The 23,136-nt window shown below is 40.4% G+C and overlaps 2 protein-coding genes across 7 annotated transcripts; both read left to right on the top strand.

The window, feature by feature from the left end:
* Window positions 1-48: 48 nt before the first annotated feature.
* LOC109626852 (tripartite motif-containing protein 16-like protein) lies at window positions 49-1,948 on the top strand. Its single transcript, XM_020083038.2, has 5 exons — window positions 49-296; window positions 702-740; window positions 822-884; window positions 982-1,121; window positions 1,200-1,948. Exons 1-5 carry the CDS (start codon window positions 242-244, stop codon window positions 1,608-1,610), a joined length of 708 nt encoding a protein of 235 aa, XP_019938597.2. The 5' UTR covers window positions 49-241; the 3' UTR covers window positions 1,611-1,948.
* A 7,625-nt stretch (window positions 1,949-9,573) lies between these two features.
* Window positions 9,574-22,507, top strand: plekha4 (pleckstrin homology domain containing A4). Of its 6 annotated transcripts, none has more exons than XM_020083622.2 (24): window positions 9,574-9,748; window positions 11,957-12,026; window positions 12,125-12,223; window positions 12,313-12,385; window positions 12,503-12,603; window positions 13,062-13,180; window positions 13,265-13,477; window positions 13,572-13,845; window positions 14,158-14,217; window positions 14,444-14,593; window positions 15,287-15,346; window positions 15,452-15,532; window positions 15,632-15,784; window positions 15,904-16,002; window positions 16,237-16,345; window positions 17,172-17,245; window positions 18,233-18,337; window positions 18,414-18,504; window positions 18,789-18,838; window positions 19,303-19,431; window positions 19,518-19,925; window positions 20,749-20,870; window positions 21,041-21,150; window positions 21,237-22,507. In XM_020083622.2, exons 1-24 carry the CDS (start codon window positions 9,708-9,710, stop codon window positions 22,370-22,372), a joined length of 3,927 nt encoding a protein of 1,308 aa, XP_019939181.2. In that variant the 5' UTR covers window positions 9,574-9,707; the 3' UTR covers window positions 22,373-22,507. The 6 variants fall into 6 exon arrangements, with proteins under 6 accessions (XP_019939181.2, XP_019939184.2, XP_019939183.2 ...); XM_020083625.2 differs by having other exon boundaries at window positions 21,046-21,150; window positions 21,237-21,372; XM_020083623.2 differs by lacking the exon at window positions 9,574-9,748 and adding an exon at window positions 11,459-11,598.
* The last annotated feature ends 629 nt before the right edge of the window (window positions 22,508-23,136 follow it).

Raw genomic sequence — 23,136 nt, 5'->3', positions numbered from 1 at the left:
GGTGTCTATATTAGTCCCACTCATATCTTTATGTCAAAGTCAAGTGCGCACACCCCTTTGACCTCCCTGCTGAGAAGCCTCTTACTGTCCCTGACACCTCCTTCAGAAAATCCCTCCTTTCTCCCACCTCATCTTCACTGAGTGTATAAAAGCCAAGTGGAAGACGAAGACTTTGCACTTTTACTTTGGATAAACCGAAGAATTTTGAGGTTTCACTTGGGAAGCAGGTTACAGCCCAAAGATGCCGGCCAGACCTAATACTGCCGTAGTCAACCTCAATGAGACCATCAAACCAGGTACATCCAGTTTGTGTCCATGTAATGAAAAACATTACATTTATGATGAAATTTGTTACATTTGGTAGCAAATAATGTATTAGCATCTTTTTAAAAGAGTATTAAATTCTTATCTGCAAATGCAGTTATTGGCAACATACATTTAGGTTTAAAAACATGAACTATGAATCTTACATATTTAGTTTTCCATAACTATAATATAATGGGACATAGATTTTACATGTTTCTCAAAGTTAACAGAATTGAAAATGCATGACATAGAAAAATGTAAAGGTGTCATAAGAAACTTCAGATGATGACTTCTTAAATGCTATTGTTCCTTGTGAAGTTGTTTCCTGTGAGGGTTGGCAGGTGTTTGTGTGAAATAGGAAACAGCTCATCATCTCCTTGAATTTACATTTTTAGGACAGAGGCGGAAATCTAACAAGAAGGAGATAAATACAGGTAACGGATTTGATGCATGTGTTAGCTTATGAGAGTATATTTGTATGTGTGTGTACTCAAGCCTGTTTTCTTTCCTTGCAGAGAAGGTCCCGGTTTATGAGCCGGGGATCCCAGAGCCAACAAACAGAGCCGAGCTCATGAAACGTATGAGCAGATTCTTTTTTCTCATGTACTTTATCCATTTTTTCCAGGTTTTATTGATAGTTAATTTGATGTATTTTTGCTTCATTCTTTGCGGTAGATTGGATTAACTTGTCTTTGGATGATAAGACTGCTAACAAGATGTTGTGGATTTCGGAGAGCGGCTTGAAGGTGTGTCGTAGAACTGAGGAGATTTGTCCCGTCCTGGATAGACCCGAGAGATACGAGTACTCTCCACAGGTATGTCAGAAAATAATACAAATACACAGATAGGCTGTCTGGTAAACAAAGATTTTTTTAATGCAATTTTCTACAAAGGTGCTGTGCAAAGAGGGCTTGTGGAACGTTAGGGCTTACTGGGAGGTGGAGTTCTCTGGGTGGGTGGTAATCGGAGCCACCTATGAAGGAGCTGGAAGGAGAGCGAATTCTGGGCCAAGCGGCCTGGGAGAAAACGAGGAGTCCTGGGGTCTGTGTTGGTTAGGATCATGTTATCAGATCTGGTTCGACGGCGTAAACAAAGACATAAACAACGTCCCGTTTAGCTCCATGATTGGTGTTTACATTGACCAGCCTGCGGGGATAATAAACTTTTACACCGTAACTGGCGAGGGGGGGGAGAAGGAGGTGAAGTTGTTGCATAAAGTTAAGACGACTATCGAGAAGAAGATTTTTCCTGGTTTCTGGATGGGAATTCAGTCTTCGTGCACGATGCTGAGGAATACAGATTGAACTAAAACTGAATGAATCTGTGTTGATGATGTGGCAGAAGGGATTTTACACCTGCACACCACTTGAGACACTTCTTATTTCATCCCGTAAATAGTGTTTAACCCGTTTGATACAAAATGCATCAAATCTGTTCTCATTTGGGGGAGAAAAAATGTATTGTAATTTGACCGGTCATGATTGAAAAATATTTTTCTATTTTTGTTTACTTATTGTGCTTTTATTGTGTAATTTACATCTTGTTATAAATAGTGAATATGATTGTACTGATCATGTTATGAAAGTTGAATGTCATGTGACTTTATGAAAGCTGAAATAAAACATGTATTCAAACCAAATAATTCTTTCCTGCTGTTTTAAAATATACGTTGACTCGATTTTCAACCACACCGCTGTGACATTGCAAAACTTTGTCAACATATTAAAAGATCAAAACCCACAGAATTTCATGCACATTTTCCACTCATGACCATTTAAAATCCAACACCTCTCGTTTCTCTGTTCTTGATCTTTCCCTAATGGCGTCGCTAAGATAAAGTTGCCCACAGTGTATAAGGCACAGCAGTGATCCCCTCTGGATTTAGCTGGGTAAAGAAGAAGGAGTGAGAATCATTCCCCTATGGACGACAGGGTCCCACTTTGATATTTGAGAAGCTGTGGCCCAAAGAGCACTTTCCCTACTTTGACAGGTGGCCCCCAACTCCTGCAGCCTTCAGACCTAACGCATGAGCTTAACAGGAACTAAAAGTGGGGCACACGGACAATCACAAAACATTTACACTCCTAGATGCCGAGCGAATCATGCAACCTCATTTAACAAGCTCCAAGAAGAGTCCAGGTCACGACCCACTACACATCAGTCAAACCAGGACTTTGATTTCACTGACGTAGGCTATTGCACTGTGTCTGACCTCCACAACTCAGAAAAATCGACCCAACACAAAAATAAAGAGGCCACAATTAATACGTTTATCTACCAAACATTGTAAATTGCCAGAGGAGGTGCAGTGTCAAATTTGGGGAAATATGGACACATGATATGTACAATATTAATCATCAAGCCTCAGTCCTTGCATAAACTACATCATTAGTTGGTAACCGGCAGACTGTGGCTAATAATATCCATCCCGCCAGATCAATGATTGTTTTGTTGTTACAGCGCTCAAATTAGGTTCAATTTTATGAAAAACATTTAACTTTAAGATCTTTACTGCAGATAAACCAGGTAGGATGAACGCATACTGCACAATATATTGTTTGAGGAGGACTCTCTGGAGCATTTACACAGTACAAGAGAACAGCCCATTCCAAACAGGCCTGTTTAGAACGGACACTGCACCGGTGATAACTACTGTGTGTGACTACGTGAAAGCGGTCGATCATTGTGATGAACTTTTCTTAGTCATGTGGTATTTAATAGCGACCTCCAGCGTTCAGGTGTCAGTTGTTTACTGTTACTGGTTAACGCTCAGTGCTCTCATGATCTCATGACCACAGCACGCAGCTGTTTTCAGCATAAATCATGAAGTCCACTCCACACTGCTGAGGTTGGAAATATAAATAACACTTCACTGTAGTTACATTCAGGTCATTCCTGACCCACTTTGGAAAATAGGACATAGACAATAACAAAATTTCACTTTTCATAATAAGTTAAATATAACTTCCTACTCATCTGAGGTCTAAAACAGGCATTCAACTTTTGGTAGTGTCATGAATGCTTAAAGACTTTAATTCATGTTCTGTTTCAAACTCAACCTCAGCAATATCATACACACAAAAATGGTCAGTTGGACAGTTGGTGAATTTGGGTAATCTAGGACACTGAGTAATGTCGGACATCGAAAATCAGGTCTGTTTATTTGCTGTTCTAACAAAATCTGGGCAACAGGACTTTTACTATAGGTTAGCTTCACAGAAAGGGGCGAAATAATATATTTTTTTAAAAAGCAAGCTTGGCATGCATAAAGCAAGGTGATGTAGGCTGTTTTTAAAGCCTAATACAAGTGTCCCAGTTCACCAAGGAAACGTGTTAAGGGTTACAGAAAGGTGTACAAGGTTAATCTAATGTGTAAAACAGATATCGGAAAAAGTAGCAAAAATCAAAATTGAAGAAATGTCCCAGATTACCCGAATTCACCATATTTGAAATGTCAGTTCATTTTGTCCCGTTTGAGCAGCTCTACAGCGGCAACAGTGCTCCTCAAATTCTCCGTCTTACATCTTAGCTATCAGTTTGCTTGCCACTTAATCTTCCTTCATAAAACTCTTTCACTGTCAGAATGTGCTTTTGTAAAACATTTGTCCTTTCAGCTCATCCAATTTAGCTTCAAGGTTTAGCTGTAACGATGTTTGAGATTAGCCTTTAAGCAAACTGGGCACACTGACTTGTCATCTTTGTCCATTTCTCTCTATTCTATTCTTACTTGAAAGTCACCATGATTCTTCCCTGCGATGAAACGTAATGTGTTTATCTTTCTGCCTGACCATGACCTGACAGGGCTGAAACTTATTATTCCACTATTCTATGTTATATTTCTTTTATTGCAGAAAAAAAAGTAAGGCGAGTTGCGCAGCCTGAGGCCAGAGATTCCCCGCCCCTGCTGGAGATTCCCAAAACTCTTAAACATTTACAAAATAAATGTCATAAACTTAAAAACATTACATGAACAAACATTTCTCCAACTAACGATAAAACAACAAAGAGGGATAAAGTAACACAACCGCGTGTATATATGACTGCAGAAGTACATCTGTGATCAGCCACAGCTAAGCGTGATTTATACTCTGGTTCCCCCGATGAGCATATGTGAGAATTTACAGTCGGTAAGCTCAACAGTTCAAACCTTTTTGACAGGAAGAAATATCCATCGTGGACCACAGCGAACAAAACTGGAGACCGCGATCCAAGAATAATCTCACCCGGAGCGCCAGCCCCCTACACGTCTGGATGTGTGAGCTTATGCGAGGCATGTGAGTGAGTGGTAACTCTAAGCCTGTCATGAGCAAAGTGGTTTAAGCTATATAGAGTAAGTGGCATGTATAACGTTACATATTAGACGTAGGGGATCCTGGCCCACCTTTCACTGCTTGGCATAGAAACCAGATTGTACACAACAACAACAAAATGTCAAAACTTCTTTTTTACAGCAAATGCAGCCGAACTAAGCAGGTATTTGTTTTCTTAATGAACCGAGGCTGTGAAATAACTCAAGTGTCACATGTATATGATTTCATAATAAGAATTTCTTTTTCCTCTGTCACCCAGATATCAATGTCCTCTCATCAGTTGTGGATTTATGAGCTTCATGCAAACACTTGTCCAGCAGCTCGATGATTTGCGTATAGCAGATGGTTCTTAATTACATCTACTCAGTGAGCTCCTATAATAATATTCCAATCTGGTCCAGCGTCGCTCTATCAATGAAATGTCATTTATTCTGACACTATTGGTCCCGCAGGATTTACTGTCATGTAGCTACTGGTCCATGTTCAGACTGTCTACAGGCTAACACGGCTTGGTGGGAGCAACAGTTACACGTTACCCTCTCTCTCTATCTCTGCCTGTGTATGTATTTAAACAACACACACACATATATATTCACACGGATAAATATATATATATACACGTCACTCTTATTCATCTTTAATGTCTCTACAAATCTAGGGCATGTGCTGCTCCGACACACATGACACAGTGAAACTGAAGTCTGTTTACGATTTACCGCTGTAGTGTTTAAAGCTAGTGATAGACAATAAATACTGAGAGATGCCATATGATTTCAGTGGGTGACGACTGAATTTTACGAGGCAAACTGTCAAAAATGATAAGCCAAATGGACGTAGACATCATTTAGACATTATTTTTGTTGTATTATTATAGACATTAATTTGTAGATACACAAGTTAAGGATATTTATTTACATTTAAAAAGTCTGTTGATATGATTAGTATGTTATGAATCCCCTTTTATGACTTTTTTCCTATAATTTTTTCTTGTTTTGGTTGTTATTATAGCTTTTACAAAAATATTTATTCAAAAGCATTTTTTTATTCTTCGCTCATCAGTCCAAAAAAATGGACCATTTGATTGATTGATTGCAACGCTACAATAGGTGGCCTATTATGTGTGGGCTAAATTTAATACACATGAGTTGTTAATTAAACTTTTACTATATTTAATTTCAAATAAAACCCTCAAATTCACTGTCCTCTTTGGACAGATGTTGGAATTATGAAGCAAACATCCTGTATTTTGTGCTATGATGAAGTGTCTTTTATTGTTATTGTATTGTTTCTCTACTTTACTCATCAAGTTTCTTATACCTCAACCAGTAATAAAGACATTGCTGGTGGAAATATACTGTATGTTGATGACAAAGAAATTGAATTGCAATCTCATGTTTGAGCGTTGTGTAATTACAGTAGTTTTTACTTGGATCAAAGATTGTGCTTTTAATCCATATACACAACATTGAAAAACAAAATTATATGTGAAATATTTTACTTTTTATCATTTCTGTATCCCTATGTACACATTAGCAGAAATTGAAACCCACCCAAGTTCTATCAGGTTGTTATGTGTTGTTTTATTGAATAAAAAAATATATTTTACTACTTTCATTCTCTGTTGGCACAAGCTGTCTGGTATGAAGAAACTTATTAAACAGTGCCTTCTGCTGGAATCTTACTGTTCGTACAACACATACGATGTTGACTTACATTTTACCAACACTGCATGTGATCTGTTCAACCTTGTTACATGTTACATTTGACACACATAAAATGAAAATGATGAAAGAGAGTTTTATAACAGCTGGTAGATAAATCACAAACTCTCTTAATATTAAAATAAATTAAAAAACAAATGCAATATATCATCAAATTCCACTTTTAACAATTAAGTAATTTCTATATTTAAATCAATGCTATGAAAAACCTTATAACTCATAATTCATAAAACCAGATTGCTGTTGAAGATTAGAAATGATTATACCTGAAGACAGAATGCTATAAATAATACTTTTTATACATAGCATAATTTTTTATGGGTCTTTTTTTGAGGATATCATTATTAAGACTGAAAACCTCAATATATAAATATGTATTGTATAAATAAACCATAAGAAAACCTTATGAAATAAAATGAATTAATGAGTTTTGTTCTTATTCAAATATGTCTTTGTTTTTACTAGAAATAGATATCATAACAGAATAACTTCCTTCCAGTTTTTGATGCCACTTTTTATTTAATAATGTCGATTGTAACTGAAATATTACTGATATTTAAGTCACCTGTGATATGATGACTTAAAGGTCCAGTGTGTAAGATCTAGGTGAAAAGAATCTATTGGCAGAAACTGAATATAATATAATCTTAGTGATGTTTTCACGAGTATGTTTCATCTAAATTGTATGAATTAGTTGTTTTCTTTACCCTAGAATGGGCCTTTTATATTTGATTCTTTACATCTACACCAGGAGCAGGTCCTCTCTACAGACGCCACCATGTTTTTACAGTAGCCCAGACTGGACAAACTGAACATTTTGAGTTTTTATGACAACCAAAGGTTCTCTGTCATGTTTGAAAGGGGAGGGTGACATATTCAGCTGCAACATACAACTTCAACACTAGATGTCACTAAATTTTGCACACTGAACCTTTGATGCTCCAAAAATGCAAGTGCCCTCAAATCAACTGAGTTACTTCTTCAAATATTCAGATTAGAGAAAAGAGTCGCAGAAAATGAAATGAAATGAGTGGCTTCAACTTTACTTCAGGATTAAATGGTTGTTACTTTTGTTTTATGATGATGCACTGCTTGATTTTACAGTTCAGACTGGGGCCTCATGTGATTGATTTTTAATATGAAGGGCGCAGATGCAGGTGACACTTCTTGAAAAATCTCATTGCATTTAAAATATTTTGCTAATTTTAAGATGATTAAATGTGTTTGTTCATTTAAAGTCATTTATAATCTCTTAACTAGTTCATGCTGCGCTCTCTGACTCTATATATTAGGGTTGGTTTTATAATATGTGGTGGCATCATAAGTATCTGCTGGAACCACATTTCCCATGAGCCTTGAAACCGTTGCTGCTTCAGTGCCCCAGGTTGTTTGGAGCGTAACAGGAGATGATAAGTAACTGTGCAGCTGTCAGTCAACAGGGCCGAGAGTGAAGTATGCTAAATGGGAGGGGTCGTAAATATCTGCAGGCAGACGTTATGCGTCCCGTGTGAGAAGGGGACATCCTGGGCAGCTGAGGTCAGGACCTTCCTGGTTGAGACCAAGTGACGTGAAAATGTGAGATACTAATTATAAGACAGCATGATCACTATTCCGGTGCTGAGCAGAGTCGCATCAGCGTTTTGTGCCATACCTACAGTGCACTGTGTTTCAGGGATGCAGCGACGTTTCACTAGAGTCATATGGTTGAATAGGGCTCAGTCAGCCGTGCCGGCCTTTAGGCTGCTGTCCCTTAGGAATAAATTTAGACTTGACTTTTCTCTTATCTTCCCTAACACTTAACATACCTTTGATATCTTCCTCTTGTACAACAATAACACCAGCTCCCCTGAGGCATATGCCGAGACCCCACATACTGCTGAGCTTCAGCTTTCCATTTTTCCTCTGAGTGTTTTTTTTTTTTGTCTTTTGTTGGTGAGCAGGATTACACAAAAACTATTGACTCGATTTCCGCAAAACTTTGTGTAAGCATGAAATATAGGACATCCTGACAAAGGGGTGCAGAGACAATATTGTTTAATATTTTCATCCATTTCCTGGACGATAATTGGTGGATGTTGTTGGAAAAAACAATATTAAGCATATTAAGTGGACTAATATCTATGAGTGCGAGCAGACTGGTGCAGCTTGATTGAATCTAATGAAGCTGTTGGTGGAGGAATGAAAGCCTTTCTCGCTGGAAACGCTGTCTCCCCTCTCACCTTAAAGTGCACACCTGCTCTTTTCTCACTGCTGAATTAGTTGAGCACCATTTTTCTCAAGTCAAGTCAAGTGCATAAGTGCAAACCTCAGTTTCTATTTTGAGAATATATGAAGAAGAACTCCACAAGATGCTGACTAAGAGCTGCACAACCTAAATAAGAGCCTATCATGCAGAAACCTTTAAAGTCTACCCTAGGTAATTATAAAACAACGCCATTATGTCTGATATTTAAATGTTACTTTAGAAGATGATCAATATGGCCTGATGAAGCAAAATATAGAAATAAATAAAAGAACAGAGAGGAAAAATAAATCCTCCATATGTATGAAATGGTGAAAAAAGAATAGATAACATTAGAGGTCTGATTGTGATATTAATTGATTGTAGAAAGATAATTAAATAAGGAAATAGATATAGATAAATAATTAAATATCTAATTAAGAAGGTGCTACCAGTGTGATGGGTATAACAAACAAACAAATATGATAATGCAACACAACATAGTGAGAGAAGTAGGTATTAATTATCAGTAGAAATAAAAATTAGTATTAGTATTATATATATATTTAAATAAAAAATAAAAATCTTTATATACTGTTCAAACTCTGCTTCTCAGCCTTCAAGCCTTTGCACTCAGCTGTTCATACCCTGAATGTTTGGGCCTTTATCAGGAGATAATTCAAGCCTGGCATCCAAATATTGAATCGTCATCAAGCTCGATCAAATTCAAATAATGTAAAGGGCAGAGCAGGAGAATGAGAGAACAGCTGTTATTTTTTCTTTTTATAAAAATTCCTAAGTCACAAACACGAACTCAGCTAAAGACAGAGAGGCTGTCGAGGGCCGGGTGAGAGGGAGGGACACTGAGGAGAAGAAGGAGAAGATGGGAGGGGAGGAGAGACAGAGAGTGCACTGTCAGGGCACAGAGAGGCAGGCTGAGCGTTCACGGCCCGGGCGTAGGTAGATCACCAACCAAATCTGAGTCCAGAGCGACGGTGAGGAGACAGAGAGAGAGATTCACACCAGGAGAGACGCCTGTTTGCATTGGAGCATTGTGGGACTGTTTGAGGGCAACAGGAGCCGGCGGTGGTCAGGTGGAGGAGGGCAGCCGAACCTAAGGGGATGCTGTGAGGGGAAAGGTGCCAAGTGATGGAGCTTGAAGCAACCAGCAGAAGGACACATTCAGTCAGGTAAAGCCTCTTTATTATGACTCCTGAAGTTGTTTCACAAAGATATTTGAGTCTATTTCAGGATAATTGTATTTAATAACCTGTAGCTGTTTCTATACATTGAAGAAAAAGACTATTGTTGCATTGTTTGTTGTTTATCCTGCTGATGTGATGCACAGGAGGAAATAAAAGAGGCCAGCTGTGGCACTGTGATGTCCTAGTTGTATTTACGCAACAACTTTTATGTCTCCTACAGCCGAACTCTGCTCCACACAGCCGTATGAAATCTGCTGAATACACGTCTTCACTAGAAAATCTTCTCAGGCTGCGAAAGGAGACGGTCGCTTACATCATGACATATTAAAGTCGACTGTATTGTCCTGACATTAAAAGGCACGAGAGCGTAGGAGACATGCTAATGTTTTTGTTTGAGTGTGAGGGAGGATATTTCGCCCATGGATGCGTTCAACATGCTCTGTGTCCAACTTCACATGATGCTCCAGGGACCTGGGCAGCTACAAAGCGAGCTCTGTGTGCTACACAAACCCACTGTTTGTCCTCCCCTCCGTTCCTCTTTAGCATTTCAAGTCTCCTCCTCCCCGAGCAAGTGACCCCCCAACTGATTAAGAAGGAGACTTTCCAAATATTTCACAACACCCACGTAACCCCCAGCGGCTACGAGGTTGTTGCATCCCGCACAAAGACTTGATTGTTTTCACGCATTTACTCTGAGTCTCGCTGTTACGGGATTGTGGTTGATTCTGACATAGATTGTGGATGCTCCACCACGTCTGGGGTCGCCCACGAGTGCTCGCTGAGCCCCGTGTGAGATGTTTCCCATGAATCTTTTATCTTCAAGTTCATCTGTGCTGCTGTTTCATCAGGGTCAACAAGGACAAGTACAGTTTAGATGAGAAAGCAACAAAGGTGGAACTAAAATAAGAATTGTTTTTAGTAGTTTAGTACAGTGATTATGTTGTGAAACACACATAGAGAGGCTATAAAGGGAAACTACAGAGTAGAGACTTCAAGGAATAGTCTTTTGCTATAATTCATTAAAACAATGTATCTTTATCTATCTATCTATCTATCTATCTATCTATCTATCTATCTATTAATCTATCTATCGATTTATCTATCTATCTATCTATCTATCTATCGATTTATCTGTGTGTTGTGTGTGGGTGTGTGTTGGTGTGTGTCTATTGCACATCTACAAAACACAGTGACTTTAACATTATGTTAATTGGAAATCATGTGAGTTGCAATTTGTATATAAAAAAGTATATTAGTATAGTATATTATATTATTATAACTATGCAGTACTAAGTTTATTAGCTCAAGCTTAAAAACTCAGTCATAAAGTAGGTGCAGGAGAAATGTCACCATATGACCTGAGATACAGAACCAAACACACCAAATATATATAATATATATGACTGTACAGAAAAACACAGACCCCTGACACCTCAACTCTTTACTTCTTTACCAACCCCACACTGCAGTTCTGCAGCTTGGGACACATTCCAAATCTCATCTGACATACCAGCCGGTCTCTGCTGCCTGATTGGTTTTCACACTGTCCCCGGGACCCTCCCTGCTACCACGGCGACGCAGCTGTCACCTGTCAGTTTCGTGGTGGGGATGCGCACCGGCCTGTTATGGCTCAGAATAGAACAGTGCTAGAGTTTTGCCGTGGAAGTGGGAGAGAGCACAACCCCAAAGTGTCCGAGAAGAATGAGCAGTTGACGAAGGAAAAAAATCTCAGCTATACAGGAATGTAGGATATGTGTGGTCGCAGGATTGTGGGTGAAGCTCCAGGGAGTGACTGGCTGTTTCTACACAGAGAGGATCTGGTTCAGTTTGCATTGGTAAGGCCTCATGTATTAGCCTCACCAACCAGACTCAGGTAGTTCAGTCATATGTGTTGGCGGCATGTGGTTTAGTGCATCAGCATATGTTTTAGATTTCATCAGCATTGAAGAAGTTCCTCAGATGTTGTGGTAAACTATTATTGTACAGATTTGGATATTTGAATCATCGGATATGGAACATTCCAGGCTCCAGGTTAACTTGGGTGCAACTCTGCACAAACTTGGATCAATATTAATCTAAATGTTTTTAGATTCAGAAATGTGACATTTCTATCAAGCTGGGTCTGATTCTCATCTTCATCCCAGTTTGACCAGTTTTTCAGCTGCATACATGAATTCTCTTCTTTCCCTGCAGAATGGAGGACCAGGACAGAGTGAGCCAGAGTTCCAGCGTCGCCACCATCTCCTACTTTCCTGTCAGACAGGTTTGTTCTCTGGTTTGCATGGTTATTGTTTTGTTACGTGTTTGCATGGAAATATTTCTGTGACAGGAATGTGATTATTTGTTCTGTTCGCCCGATAGGACAGCGATGGAAAGGTGCAAGCCTTTGGGAAAAGGTGTCAGGCCGCCAAGAGAGACCCAAACTGTCCTGTGGTCATTCGAGGATGGCTCAACAAAAAAGTAATTTTTTCCCAAACATTTGACACCTTCATCACTGCATGTAGAGGAGTGTGCGACTGAGTTAAACTAATCTAATCTTCCCTCTGCAGGATAGCTCTGGTTTGAAGCTCTGGAAGAGACGATGGTTTGTCCTCTCCAACTACTGTCTGTTCTACTATAAAGGTAAGAAGGAGCCAGCTTGTGTCCCACCACTTTGTCTGGGAGAAGCTCTTTTCATGTGCTCGAGATGTACTCACCAGGCGTCTCTGCTATTCTCTGCTGTCTCTCGTCTTCTGTCAGACAGCAGAGAGGAATCTGTGCTCGGCAGCATCCCACTCCCCAGCTACAAAATACTGTTCTGCACGCCGCGAGAATGCAAGAACAGAAAGTTCACCTTCAAGGTATCTTCAATGAAAACAAATACACCCCTCCCTTTACTGCTGCTTCAGAAGCTCCTCCCCCCACATTCATGGTGATTCAAGGTGAAGCACTGATCTCAAAATCAAAATTAGCCACCACAGACATTAGTGTGAAAAAAATACACCTTCTGTATTTACACATACCAGAATAAGGCGCAGCAGTGAGTGTCTGTCTGCCCTTGAAGAAGGTGAAAGTCAGACAGCGCACCATGAGGAGATATTAACAGAATTTGACAAAAAATGTATCTTTGAAGCTCTATGGATTAAATAACTATTTATTTTAACCCTTTTGGAATTGGGTTCAGTGTTGTGTTTAATTACCCTTGACATAAAACTATGACCGAAAATGTGATTCTTCTGGCAAACTATAGTACATTTGAAATCAACTGCCACTGATCCGGTTTGAGGTGAAATGTTGTGATTGATTTCTGTAAAATTAGGTGGTGCACCAGGGAATGCGTTCTTATTTCTTCAGCGCCGACACTCAGGAGGACATGTTAGGTTGGGTCCGAGCCCTCAGCCAGTCAGCTTCAATGGAACCAGACAGCTACATGAACAGGTACCACACTGAACGCACCATGTGTTGTGCAGTGACTGTCAAATACTGTAATGGTTTCACTGATTGCATTCTTCATCCCCTCAGGCGTTGCTCAAGTTATCAGGATTTCACACAGATAGGTGGCAGCAGTGAATCGGTGGACTTCCCCAAATCCCCCTCAGACGGAGAGGGTCCCTCCCAAAAGCACAGGCACGTCAGCAGGACTCTGAGCGAACCGAGTCAGCTCACAGGCGGGAGGATGGGGACGTCGCACTCACAGCAGAGAGGGAGGCGGCGTGTGCGTCACAGAAACAGCAGGTCTCAGATTGGCACATATTTAAATCCCAGTGGTGTTTTTGAAGTGGGGGGAAAAAATAGATGATAAAGGAGCTAAATTTAGTTTCTCTCACAGCCCTTCAAACACAACACCCAGTCCCCCAGAATTCAGCAGGAGAAGAGCCTGTGCTCCACATCAAGAGGAGGATTCGGAAACGATGGGAACAGGCTCCCTGACCTCCAGAGGTCAGCTGGGGTCACGACCTCACACGCCAGTCGGAAGGGTCGACATTCGACCATACGATGACCTGGTCATGACGCCACAGACCCTGTACTACGCACCTTCCTCACCGAAGCTGGAGTTCAAATCCACTCCTACTACTCCAGTGTCTGAAAGGTGGCAAAGCAAGGTAAGGGCGTGTTTGGCACAAAAGTAACATAACTCTAATTTGAAGGCATTTTAACAAAACACATAAGTCGAAAAGTATTTATTTGTATTATGTTTGCTTGTTTTAAATTATGAAAAAACAATATACAAAATATGTGGATTCAAAATTTAGATTCATAATATGTATATCTAAAACAACATGGCTAAATATAATTAAAATATATAGTTTTCTGTTCACTCAAGGGGGAAATTTGATCACGTATTGCTTGTTTAAAATATTTTTTGTCACCAAACAACTCATGTTGCTCACATCCTTCGTCTTCACTGTTTACAGCCCACACCTACATATGGTTCAGTTCATCACATCCCGGGTGGAAGAAGACCTTTAGGAAAGGTGACTATAACAACGCACTACATATACATTTATAAAGAATAACATGTTTACAGTGAATCATCTGGACGAGTATTCAGCACATGACAGATACTGATTAGAGCAATGACTTCCAACTGTCCTCAACTGTCAGAACAATCATCGACGCGAGTCGGATTTTGCTCTAGAACCTTTAAGGCCACTGCTTCTCTCTCTTGACGTTATATCTACGTGCTGTGTTTTCCTTCAGAGCTACTCCACAGGGGCACACGCAGACTTACTGCCCCCTTTGCCCCCGTCGTCAAGGGCCGTACATGCCCCCCACCCGCCACACCACCAACACCACCACCATCACCACCACCACCGCAACCATTTGTCTGTTTGTGTGCTGCCGCCAACGGTACAGGCTGCTCAGTTGTGTTCTTGTGTTGTGTTATGTGTGGAACAGCTACAGAACTGTCAGTGGAGTTGTGTTGTTTCATGTTTGTGTGATGTCGCCTTTGAACACTGTGTTTGTGTTGTAACTGTGCAGGCTTTTAACAACGCATTATTTGTCTTGCTTTGTATTGTCATTAATATTTGCAGTGTCTCTATGTATTTGTGACTAAATCATATTGTGCTTGTTGGTGTCATTATTATTATTGTGCTGTTACATTAAATCTATATATCTGCGTTTTGTGTGTATTACTGTCATGATTATACTACATGCAATTACGATTGCATTCAGCTGCTGTTTGCTAAATTACAAACGCGTCTTATGTGAGTCCATGCTTAATAACTCAGATTCACGCCCAAACACATAATACATGACTGTGGTGTCTTTGTTTGTGTCAGAGCGCTGAAGCTTTTATGAGACAGAGCTCTGTCTGAATATTCAACCATTCAAGCATTAACCTACACACAATACATTAAACATCTATTAACTTTGGCGAGCACAAAGGATCATTCAGTAAAAAAGATTAAACTAATTGTGCTTGAAAACATAGATCTCTAATGATACATCGAAAGCTGGAAAAAAGTTTACATCAAATAGTTTTGTTTTTGTTTTCGTATTTTTAAAGTACTACAGAATTACAATGTTGATGCTTTTCAGGCCCAGAAGCCAGACCCAAGGGAAACAGCACCAATCAGACCTCTGGAGAGTGATGCAGATGTGAGCAGCACCACTTTCTCTGAACAATCGTCAGAGTGTGGAATCATTTATCATCTTATTTCCCTCTGAGGAGACATCAGCTAGATTTTGGTTTTCTCTCTCCAGGTTCTGTTGACAAGGTTGTGCGGGTGTGATAAGCTGCTTCAATCACTGTCTGTAGAACTGGCCCAGCTACAAATGGATAAGGTCAGTAACACCCAGCCTACAGATATGAATACACTGTGAAGCCTCGTATTAGCCTTGTTATCTGCCTCTCAAATTTAAAATACTTGTGTTCTTGTACAGGACAGTGTTCACTGTGCATTGGAGGTGTCCAGGCTGCAGCTGGAGGAGTGGCAGAGCCAGGGACCCCACGCCCAGGAGGAGGCGCTGACACAGAAGGCCTTGCTCCAGGAAGACCTGGTCACAATCCGTGCCAGAATGTGTGACGCATCGTTGGTGGGTAAATTGTTAAATTAGTAGAACAGTTGCAAATGAAAATCTTTTTAATTTGATCAAATAAATCAGATACCTTATTTTGAATTGATCAACTATGTTTTCTCTCTCTTTTTATTCAGGAAATTGAAAGAGTGTGGAGTCAATATGAGAGGATGGAGAGTGAACTGTCTGTTTTACGCTCGCACCTTCAGCACATCTGTAACTTTGGAATGCCACAGGTATTTTCTAAATTACAAAATATGATATTTTTTTGAAAAAAGGGTAAAATAATTTGCATGTTAACAGTAACATATGCACACCTTGTATGTCGCAAAGCCTCTGTACTTTTGTGAACACTTTCCCTGAAGATGAGACCATCATCTCCATCCGTGTGTGTTTTTTATTTTTTGACCCTTCACCCAAAAGTCAAAAGTGTCCTTTAATAAAACTATTTTTTGTTTCATTCTTTTCAGGAGCAGTCTCAGGCTCAGAGAGAGCTGTGGATGATGGAGGACATCCTGGCTGGACTGAAGGTCAACAGGGATCATTTTCGCTTCATGTTGGGGCTCCAGAGGCACCACGGTAAGGATCAGTTACTCCGACTGTAATGTTTCATCAAGGTGGTTATGGCCATAGGGTTATGAAAAGGTTTAAACCTATGACATGTTTTACAATTCTATATATTTCTGATTTTAGCAGAATTGTGTCTCTTTTAGTGGTTTTTCGTCAATATTCAACACAAATCAAAAGCAGAACTTCGCTTTATAAAGAAGCTCAACAACCCCAATGCTGCTTTGATCTATACCTTTCATGCATCTACAGTTCATATCCCTTGTTTTGAATTGAGTACCTTATATCAAACTATACACTGTTGAATAATATAGCATACTTCTATGATTATCTATGAAAATCTCATATACATGGATGAATGGATGGATTGCACGAGGACTCCTGGACGGGTGAAAAAATGCAGTTGAATGAATTAAAACACTGGACAACATTTTATATAAATATATAAATGCAAAGAAGATACAGCCATCCTATCAGCCTAATGCACAAGGCTTCATTAGTGAAGAGCCTCTTAGCTAAGCGAACTTCAAACTGCAAAAAAATTGTCTTCACACAGGAAATAATGCGTCAAATCTTCTGAGTGAAAAAATCTCTTCATCAACTTCACCACCACCAGCCAATAAGAAATTTAAGTCTGAGCAGTAACTGTGTACTGGTGCTATATTTCATTCTGTGCAGAATCTTGGTTTTATCCTTTTTTTTTTTAAATGCAATTGCTCCTTGCTGCCATTTGGTGCTGCTAATGTGTGAAGTTGCCCAGCACATCTTGATCAGGCACATGAAACCTGACAATGGACGAACAGTGTCAACACTGTGACCTTTTCTGTCTCGCCCTCAGTGTTCCAGCCAGCTGCCCCACATCCTGGATCCCCTGGCTCACCCACAGAGAGGCTGCAGAGTGAACTGCCAATGGTACGACTTAGGTCCATTGTTGCTTTGTCAGTGACCCCTGATGTTTGTTGTCCGCGGATGAACAAAGGTGTAGTCATTGTCAAGTCAATAGGCAAAGGTTAAGTCAAACTGCTAGAATCTGCTGAAGAGATCTCTGAGTGTTTGCAACAGCATTTGACACAAACTTTTTTTTATAAATATTAGACCATAATATGCGCCCTGCCCTAAATCACCTCGTAGCATTGGGCCCTACCTCTCCATTTTGCATGATGTATAAAACGAAGTTCAAGGCAGAAATTGCTGAATGCTTTACGAACTGACGAAACAAATCAACATGGCAAACGCTGCAGTTAAAAGTGGCCGTATGAAATCTTGTAAAATAACCATTTAAAAATGTTTAAATCCAGCAGAGTATCTTAATTTAATCCAGTAGCAAATGAAAAATGTAAGTGAATCGCTGTGAAAAGCACGAAAATGACTATTCACGCTGTCAAAACAGGCATGTAAACAATCTGAGTGAGAGTAATGAGTAACGTTGTTACTCCCGTGTCCCAAATATGAAGTTTGAAAAATTGTCAAGCCACAAAATTTTCAAACTTCAGCGCTCATGTTATAAAGTTTTCAATGCAGGGCGGATGTTTCAATGTACAGGACGAACGTTACATCAGTGTATTGATCAATAGATCAATCTGGCCCATCTGTCCCACAGTTGTCAGATGTGTCACTATCATAATGTTGGTTAATAACGGTTATAAATAGAATAACATTTGTTGATCTTGTTTGAAATAACGTTGGTTGGCTGCTGATGACATAGAGAGTGGTGTTCCAATTCCTAGGGGAAGATGGCGATAGCGATGCTTTGGCTTCACTTTCAGGGAGCTGTCTTGCGTCCATCTTCATGTACAGTCACATACATGTACATATACATACATGGAGTATTAGTCCAGTAGATATAATTGGATTTTCCATCGTGGCTTCATGTTTTCCTTGTGATTATGATCCCAACAGGATGTGGAACAAGAGCCACCTGCCAGGCCAGCATTACCCCGGGAACTACAGGAAAGCCAACAGAGCAGGGACCAGGGCCATGGATACACGGAGTCACTGTATGAGGTAGGAAATATTGACCTTAAATATATCAGATATAGGTTAGAGTGTCTTTTCATGTTCCTCTCTGCATATGTTTCAGGGAATCTACAGCCACACTGTTGAGCCTGCACATAGACGAGGGAACCGCCAGCCTGACCTCCTTATTGTGAAAGCACAGAAAGACACATCTGGTCGGCACAGATATACTCAATATATAAATACAGAGTACATGAAAAGATGGCCAATACATTCATATTTTCTGACTCACCTAATATTCAATAGCTTCAATAGGTGTTTTATGCAAAAGGCTAAATCATGTTGTGAGTCCCCAGAGGCTTTGTCTTCATTTTCCCTTTCTCTCTCTCTTTCTCTCTCTCTCTCTTTCTTTTTTCCTGTCGCCATCTCCTACCACCCACCCTCTCTCCTCGTTAATATCCTTGTCCTCCTATTTCCTACATTTGCATTTCATCTTTAGAATCCAAGTCTGGTTCAAAGTGGAACCCAGCAGACAACCATTCAAGCAAGGTTTGACTCTTTTCAAATATTGGACGTGTGTGCGATGTGACCCAAAACACACCAAATATAGATGCAGTCAAAGCTGATTTTTCCTCATTGCAATCACAGCCAAATTCCAATTCTTTGATTCTCTCATCTTGCTTGCAATTAGGGCATGTTGCAGAGCCTGTTCTGAGCAAGGGGAGGCGGTAGAGGCTCGTGTCTTCTCACTTCTGCCACCCAACCCCCCCTTTCTCACATGTACACGCACATACAATGATACAGATGCAAGCAGCCACAAATATGCTCATGCACGCATACACCTCTGCACAAACACATGCAAACGCACAGCCTGATAATAATCGATTTGTCTATAGCTGCGTTTTTGATAAGTTAATCATAGATTCTGCTTTATCTCTTCACATGTATGTAAAGGTGCCGAGGTGCAGAGTTCATAGATGACTCATACTCTAAGCAGACTATATCTTTTCTAGAAGGCGAAGATGAGTGAAGAGGAGCAGATAGAGAGGATGAGGAGAAATCAGGAGAGGATGACTAATAGGAAGAAGCCTCCCATATCCCCTATGGGCACCCAGAGTCAAGGTTCAGACCCACGAGAGGAGGTTTGCCAAATCATTAATCAGTATAACTAATATTATATTATAGATACCGATATACTCATTGTGTCAATATCTTGCCTTTTCTTTAGGCACCTTTTCCTTTGAGGGTGACGCGAGTTGTTACAGCCGTACTGCCGTCCTCTCTTGTGGCCCGGAGAGTTTCTGTCGAGGATCCTCCGGCTGAGCTTGACAATCCACTGCCAGAGCAGATCCCACATGAGATGCAGCAGAGGCCGGCTGAGCACAGTCAAAAATTGTTGAATAAGCCACCCCGGCGTCTGCTGCCGGAGAGCCCAGATCAAAACAGGTATTCGGCGGAAATGCACAAGGATCAGCCCGTTAAAAAGACAAGCAGACAGCAGCATCCGGGAGCGCTGAGGTCTAACAAGACAGAGTCGCATCCAGACGCCGGCAGAGCAGAGTCTACTGAGTCCTCAAGGAATACAGTTCGAGAATATGCAGGGTTAAGAAATGAAAGAGAGAGCTTGGATGTTATGGTGAGGAAAAGGTTTACATGTGCTTTTATTTTTGCAGTTGTTGCTGGGGTTAGGGTTGGAGATGGACATTATTTTGACTTTATATACAATATATTTGGGGGAATAAGCTCCATGTCAGATCTGTTAGGGAAAGATAGAAATTTAAATGTACTTATTATCTCCATCGTGGAGGTTATATTATCATCAGTGTTTCTCTGTTTGTCTGATAGTAAGCAGCATTGGGTGGATTACCATGAAATTTGGTGGAAAGGTGTGATATGGGTCAGGGAAGAATCCAATACATTTTTGGGGCCAATCTGGATCAGGAGGCAGATCCAGGATTTTTTTCATATTCTCATATGGTGTAACCTGATTTAATTTAAGGGGACTGTTGGGCCTTGGTGAAGGTATGCGCTTTAGTAAGTGCTATTGTAGTTTGAAAGTTGGGAGGGATTTGAACTATCTGTCCACAAACTAAAAACTGTCAACTAAAACCACAGATATAATGCATATATATATTACATTTAACCATAGGGAGATTTCTTTTTAAAACAGATTTTCTTTTTCTTGATGCTTTTGTATGGTAGCATTGTTTACAGTTCAAGATCATCTTCATAGGCAATTCTCATATAAAGATAAGAAAAACAAATAAACCACTGTTAAGTCTATCTCCACAACCCTTAACATAGCATTACATTTAATTCTGGAGGCCTCTGTAATAATGTGAATCCCTTCGCATCATTTTCTACTTATCACTACCGTATTGAAATGATTAATTACATTGATTTATCCCATGAGTTCATTGTGGCGGAGTGTGCATTCTAATGTGAAGCTGCTTGAACAGGAGGAGGAACGACCCTCTGCCCTCCTGACCCCGGACATGGACCCAGACCTCTGTCTGACCCCTGAGCAGAGAGAGGCCAAACTCCGGCGTGTGGAACGGATACGGGAGAGAGTCATACGAAGGTGGGACTCTTTGTGTCATTTTTTATTTAAATGTTAAGAAGATGACTTCACCATTCACTTGAACTGTGTGTACAGTATATCTGATTTAGGTGCACCTCACTATAGTTGTTCTATCTATCAATCTATCAATGCACATATGTCATTATTATAATTATCTATCTATCTATCAGTGCAGTCAGAGAGAGTGCTACAACACACAGTCATCTACCAATCAGGGTCAAAGGGCAGGAAGTCCATCAGGTGCCTCCTGACACAGCTAGAAAACAAAGAATAAAATCAGGTATGTCCCCATTTCCCAACAATTAATCAATGAGATGATTATTCGGACCAAGTACAAGAAAACTTCTGCTCTGCTCATGTTTTCAGATCATGAAAACCAACCATCCTGCGATGGATATGGAAACTGCGTAGATAGTGTGAGAAGTCCCGCGGAGCTTCAGCTTTCTAGTGGAACATCTCAGGATGAAGACGAAGGAGATGCACATGTGAAAAAATTTAGAAGTCAAATTAAGATTGGGGACAAAACACAACGCAAACATCACAGTGGAAGAACAGGGTTTGCCAAAACTAAAATCAAACGTCCAGCCTCGCCATATCATATCTCATCTATGACCGTCTACCAAAAAGATGGCGGCATGGGATTTGTGAGCTGCAAGGTTGACAAGGAGCAAAAGCTCGAAGAAACTGCTGATGAGGATAATGAAAGCAACTTTTCATCTTCTGATCTGAAGGCCAAGTGGTTTCTGTCCACCAGCCAGTGGCAGGGGTTCATACCTCTGCAGATCCATGGCATAGACTCACTGTGCAATGAGGAAGCAACAGACATCGAGCAACAAGCAGCGCACACTGACGACGTCACTGATTCCACTGAAATGTCACCTGCAGTGTCTGAGAGCTTAGAGAAAATGAGAGAGAACCATTCGCTCTTCTATAAGATTGCATGTGACATCAGTATCTCAGACACAGACATAACAAAGAATGGTACCAACGCTCAGATTTCATGTCGGCCAGAGGAAGAAGAAGAACTGTTGATCACTGAATCCATACCAGGTGACCCAACCAGTGACACTGAGATATCTCATAACCAAGGGAGCAGCCTCTCAACCAATAAACTCAGAGATCCAACAGTGGAAACCCAGAACAAAGCAACGCTAAACACCCCAGAAAAGGTCAGAGAAAAAAAATGTGAAGACACCTCGGGAGAAGAGAACCAGTTGAAAGTCAAAGACACTACCCATGAAGCTTCTGCTCAGGATGTTGATTCTATCCAGACCCTGGATGAAAGTGCGAAAGAAAGAGATGACAGTTGGACCAAAGAGTTGTGCGATAGGAAGGTGGACCAAGAGAGATCTGAGGAGTTGCGGAAACCAAGAAGTTTAAGTGAGGAGAACAGAGAGACGGTTCAAGAACGAAGCGACAGCTCCATGTATAAGGGCAGAGGCATGATTCGGAGTGCCTCCTTTGGGAAGGCGCGGGTAACGGTATTAAGGACTAGTTTGTAGGAGCCAGAACGGCAATGGCTTAAGGAGCTTAAATGAGCGAATTTGGGAAGGACAAGAACACAGTTAAGTGATTTATGGTAAAGGGAAATATCCAAGGGGGAAGGACTGGACCTTACTTTGAGTTGAAAGTGGTTTAATGGGAACATAAGATATTCGCAATGGACGTGACCTTTGGTAAACTTGAACATTTCCATTAATCTTAACATTTGATTGGAAACAGATACAGATAAAACAGACTTTTTTTTTTAATAGTGTCTTTCTCGCAGTTGGTAAACACCAAATATCGCACAATTGCAGTCTAAGACATGCCCGGAACTTGAGACTAATACTTTCATTCCTCTTTGAATAATGGCTGCTTATGGACGGCAACATAACCCTGTTATTGACCCAACTAAATGTGTTTTGTATCTCTAATAAATGATTAATAAAGATCCTGTGTGCTACACTGAGATGTCGACTCTTCTTTTATATGTGCAAGACACGTACTTATTTTTTGCTCCTTTTTCATATACCTAGCTTTTTTTTCCTCAGTGACAAACACACGCACACACACACATGCACGGTGCTCGGGCACTGCTCTCTGAGGAGACCTGATGCAGAATCGCACGGAGCCACTGAAAATGCCTTTGTCACTTTAAATCCTTGCCGTGTCTCAGTCGATGACATCATTGTCTGAGAACACATTACATCACCCCTTTCCAGGCTCTCTCTCTCTCTCTCTCTTAAAGACAGCACCACCTTATGTTTACTGAGCTGCACACACA

Source organism: Paralichthys olivaceus, chromosome 21 (genome assembly GCF_024713975.1).
Source record: "Paralichthys olivaceus isolate ysfri-2021 chromosome 21, ASM2471397v2, whole genome shotgun sequence".
Taxonomy (NCBI): Eukaryota; Metazoa; Chordata; class Actinopteri; order Pleuronectiformes; family Paralichthyidae; genus Paralichthys; species Paralichthys olivaceus.
The sequence above is the reverse complement of the archived record's forward strand: the minus strand, read 5'-3'. Positions and strand labels throughout refer to the sequence as shown.

Bases quoted from the DNA above. Each gene is read 5' to 3' on its own strand.
- LOC109626852 (XM_020083038.2), top strand. From the start codon at position 242: ATGCCGGCCAGACCTAATACTGCCGTAGTCAACCTCAATGAGACCATC. The intron at 741-821 runs GTAACGGATTTG...CTTTCCTTGCAG, and splicing joins CAAGAAGGAGATAAATACAG to AGAAGGTCCCGGTTTATGAG. The intron at 885-981 runs GTATGAGCAGAT...TCTTTGCGGTAG, and splicing joins CAGAGCCGAGCTCATGAAAC to ATTGGATTAACTTGTCTTTG.
- plekha4 (XM_020083622.2), top strand. From the start codon at position 9,708: ATGGAGCTTGAAGCAACCAGCAGAAGGACACATTCAGTCAG. The intron at 12,027-12,124 runs GTTTGTTCTCTG...TTCGCCCGATAG, and splicing joins CCTACTTTCCTGTCAGACAG to GACAGCGATGGAAAGGTGCA. The intron at 12,386-12,502 runs GTAAGAAGGAGC...GTCTTCTGTCAG, and splicing joins CTGTCTGTTCTACTATAAAG to ACAGCAGAGAGGAATCTGTG.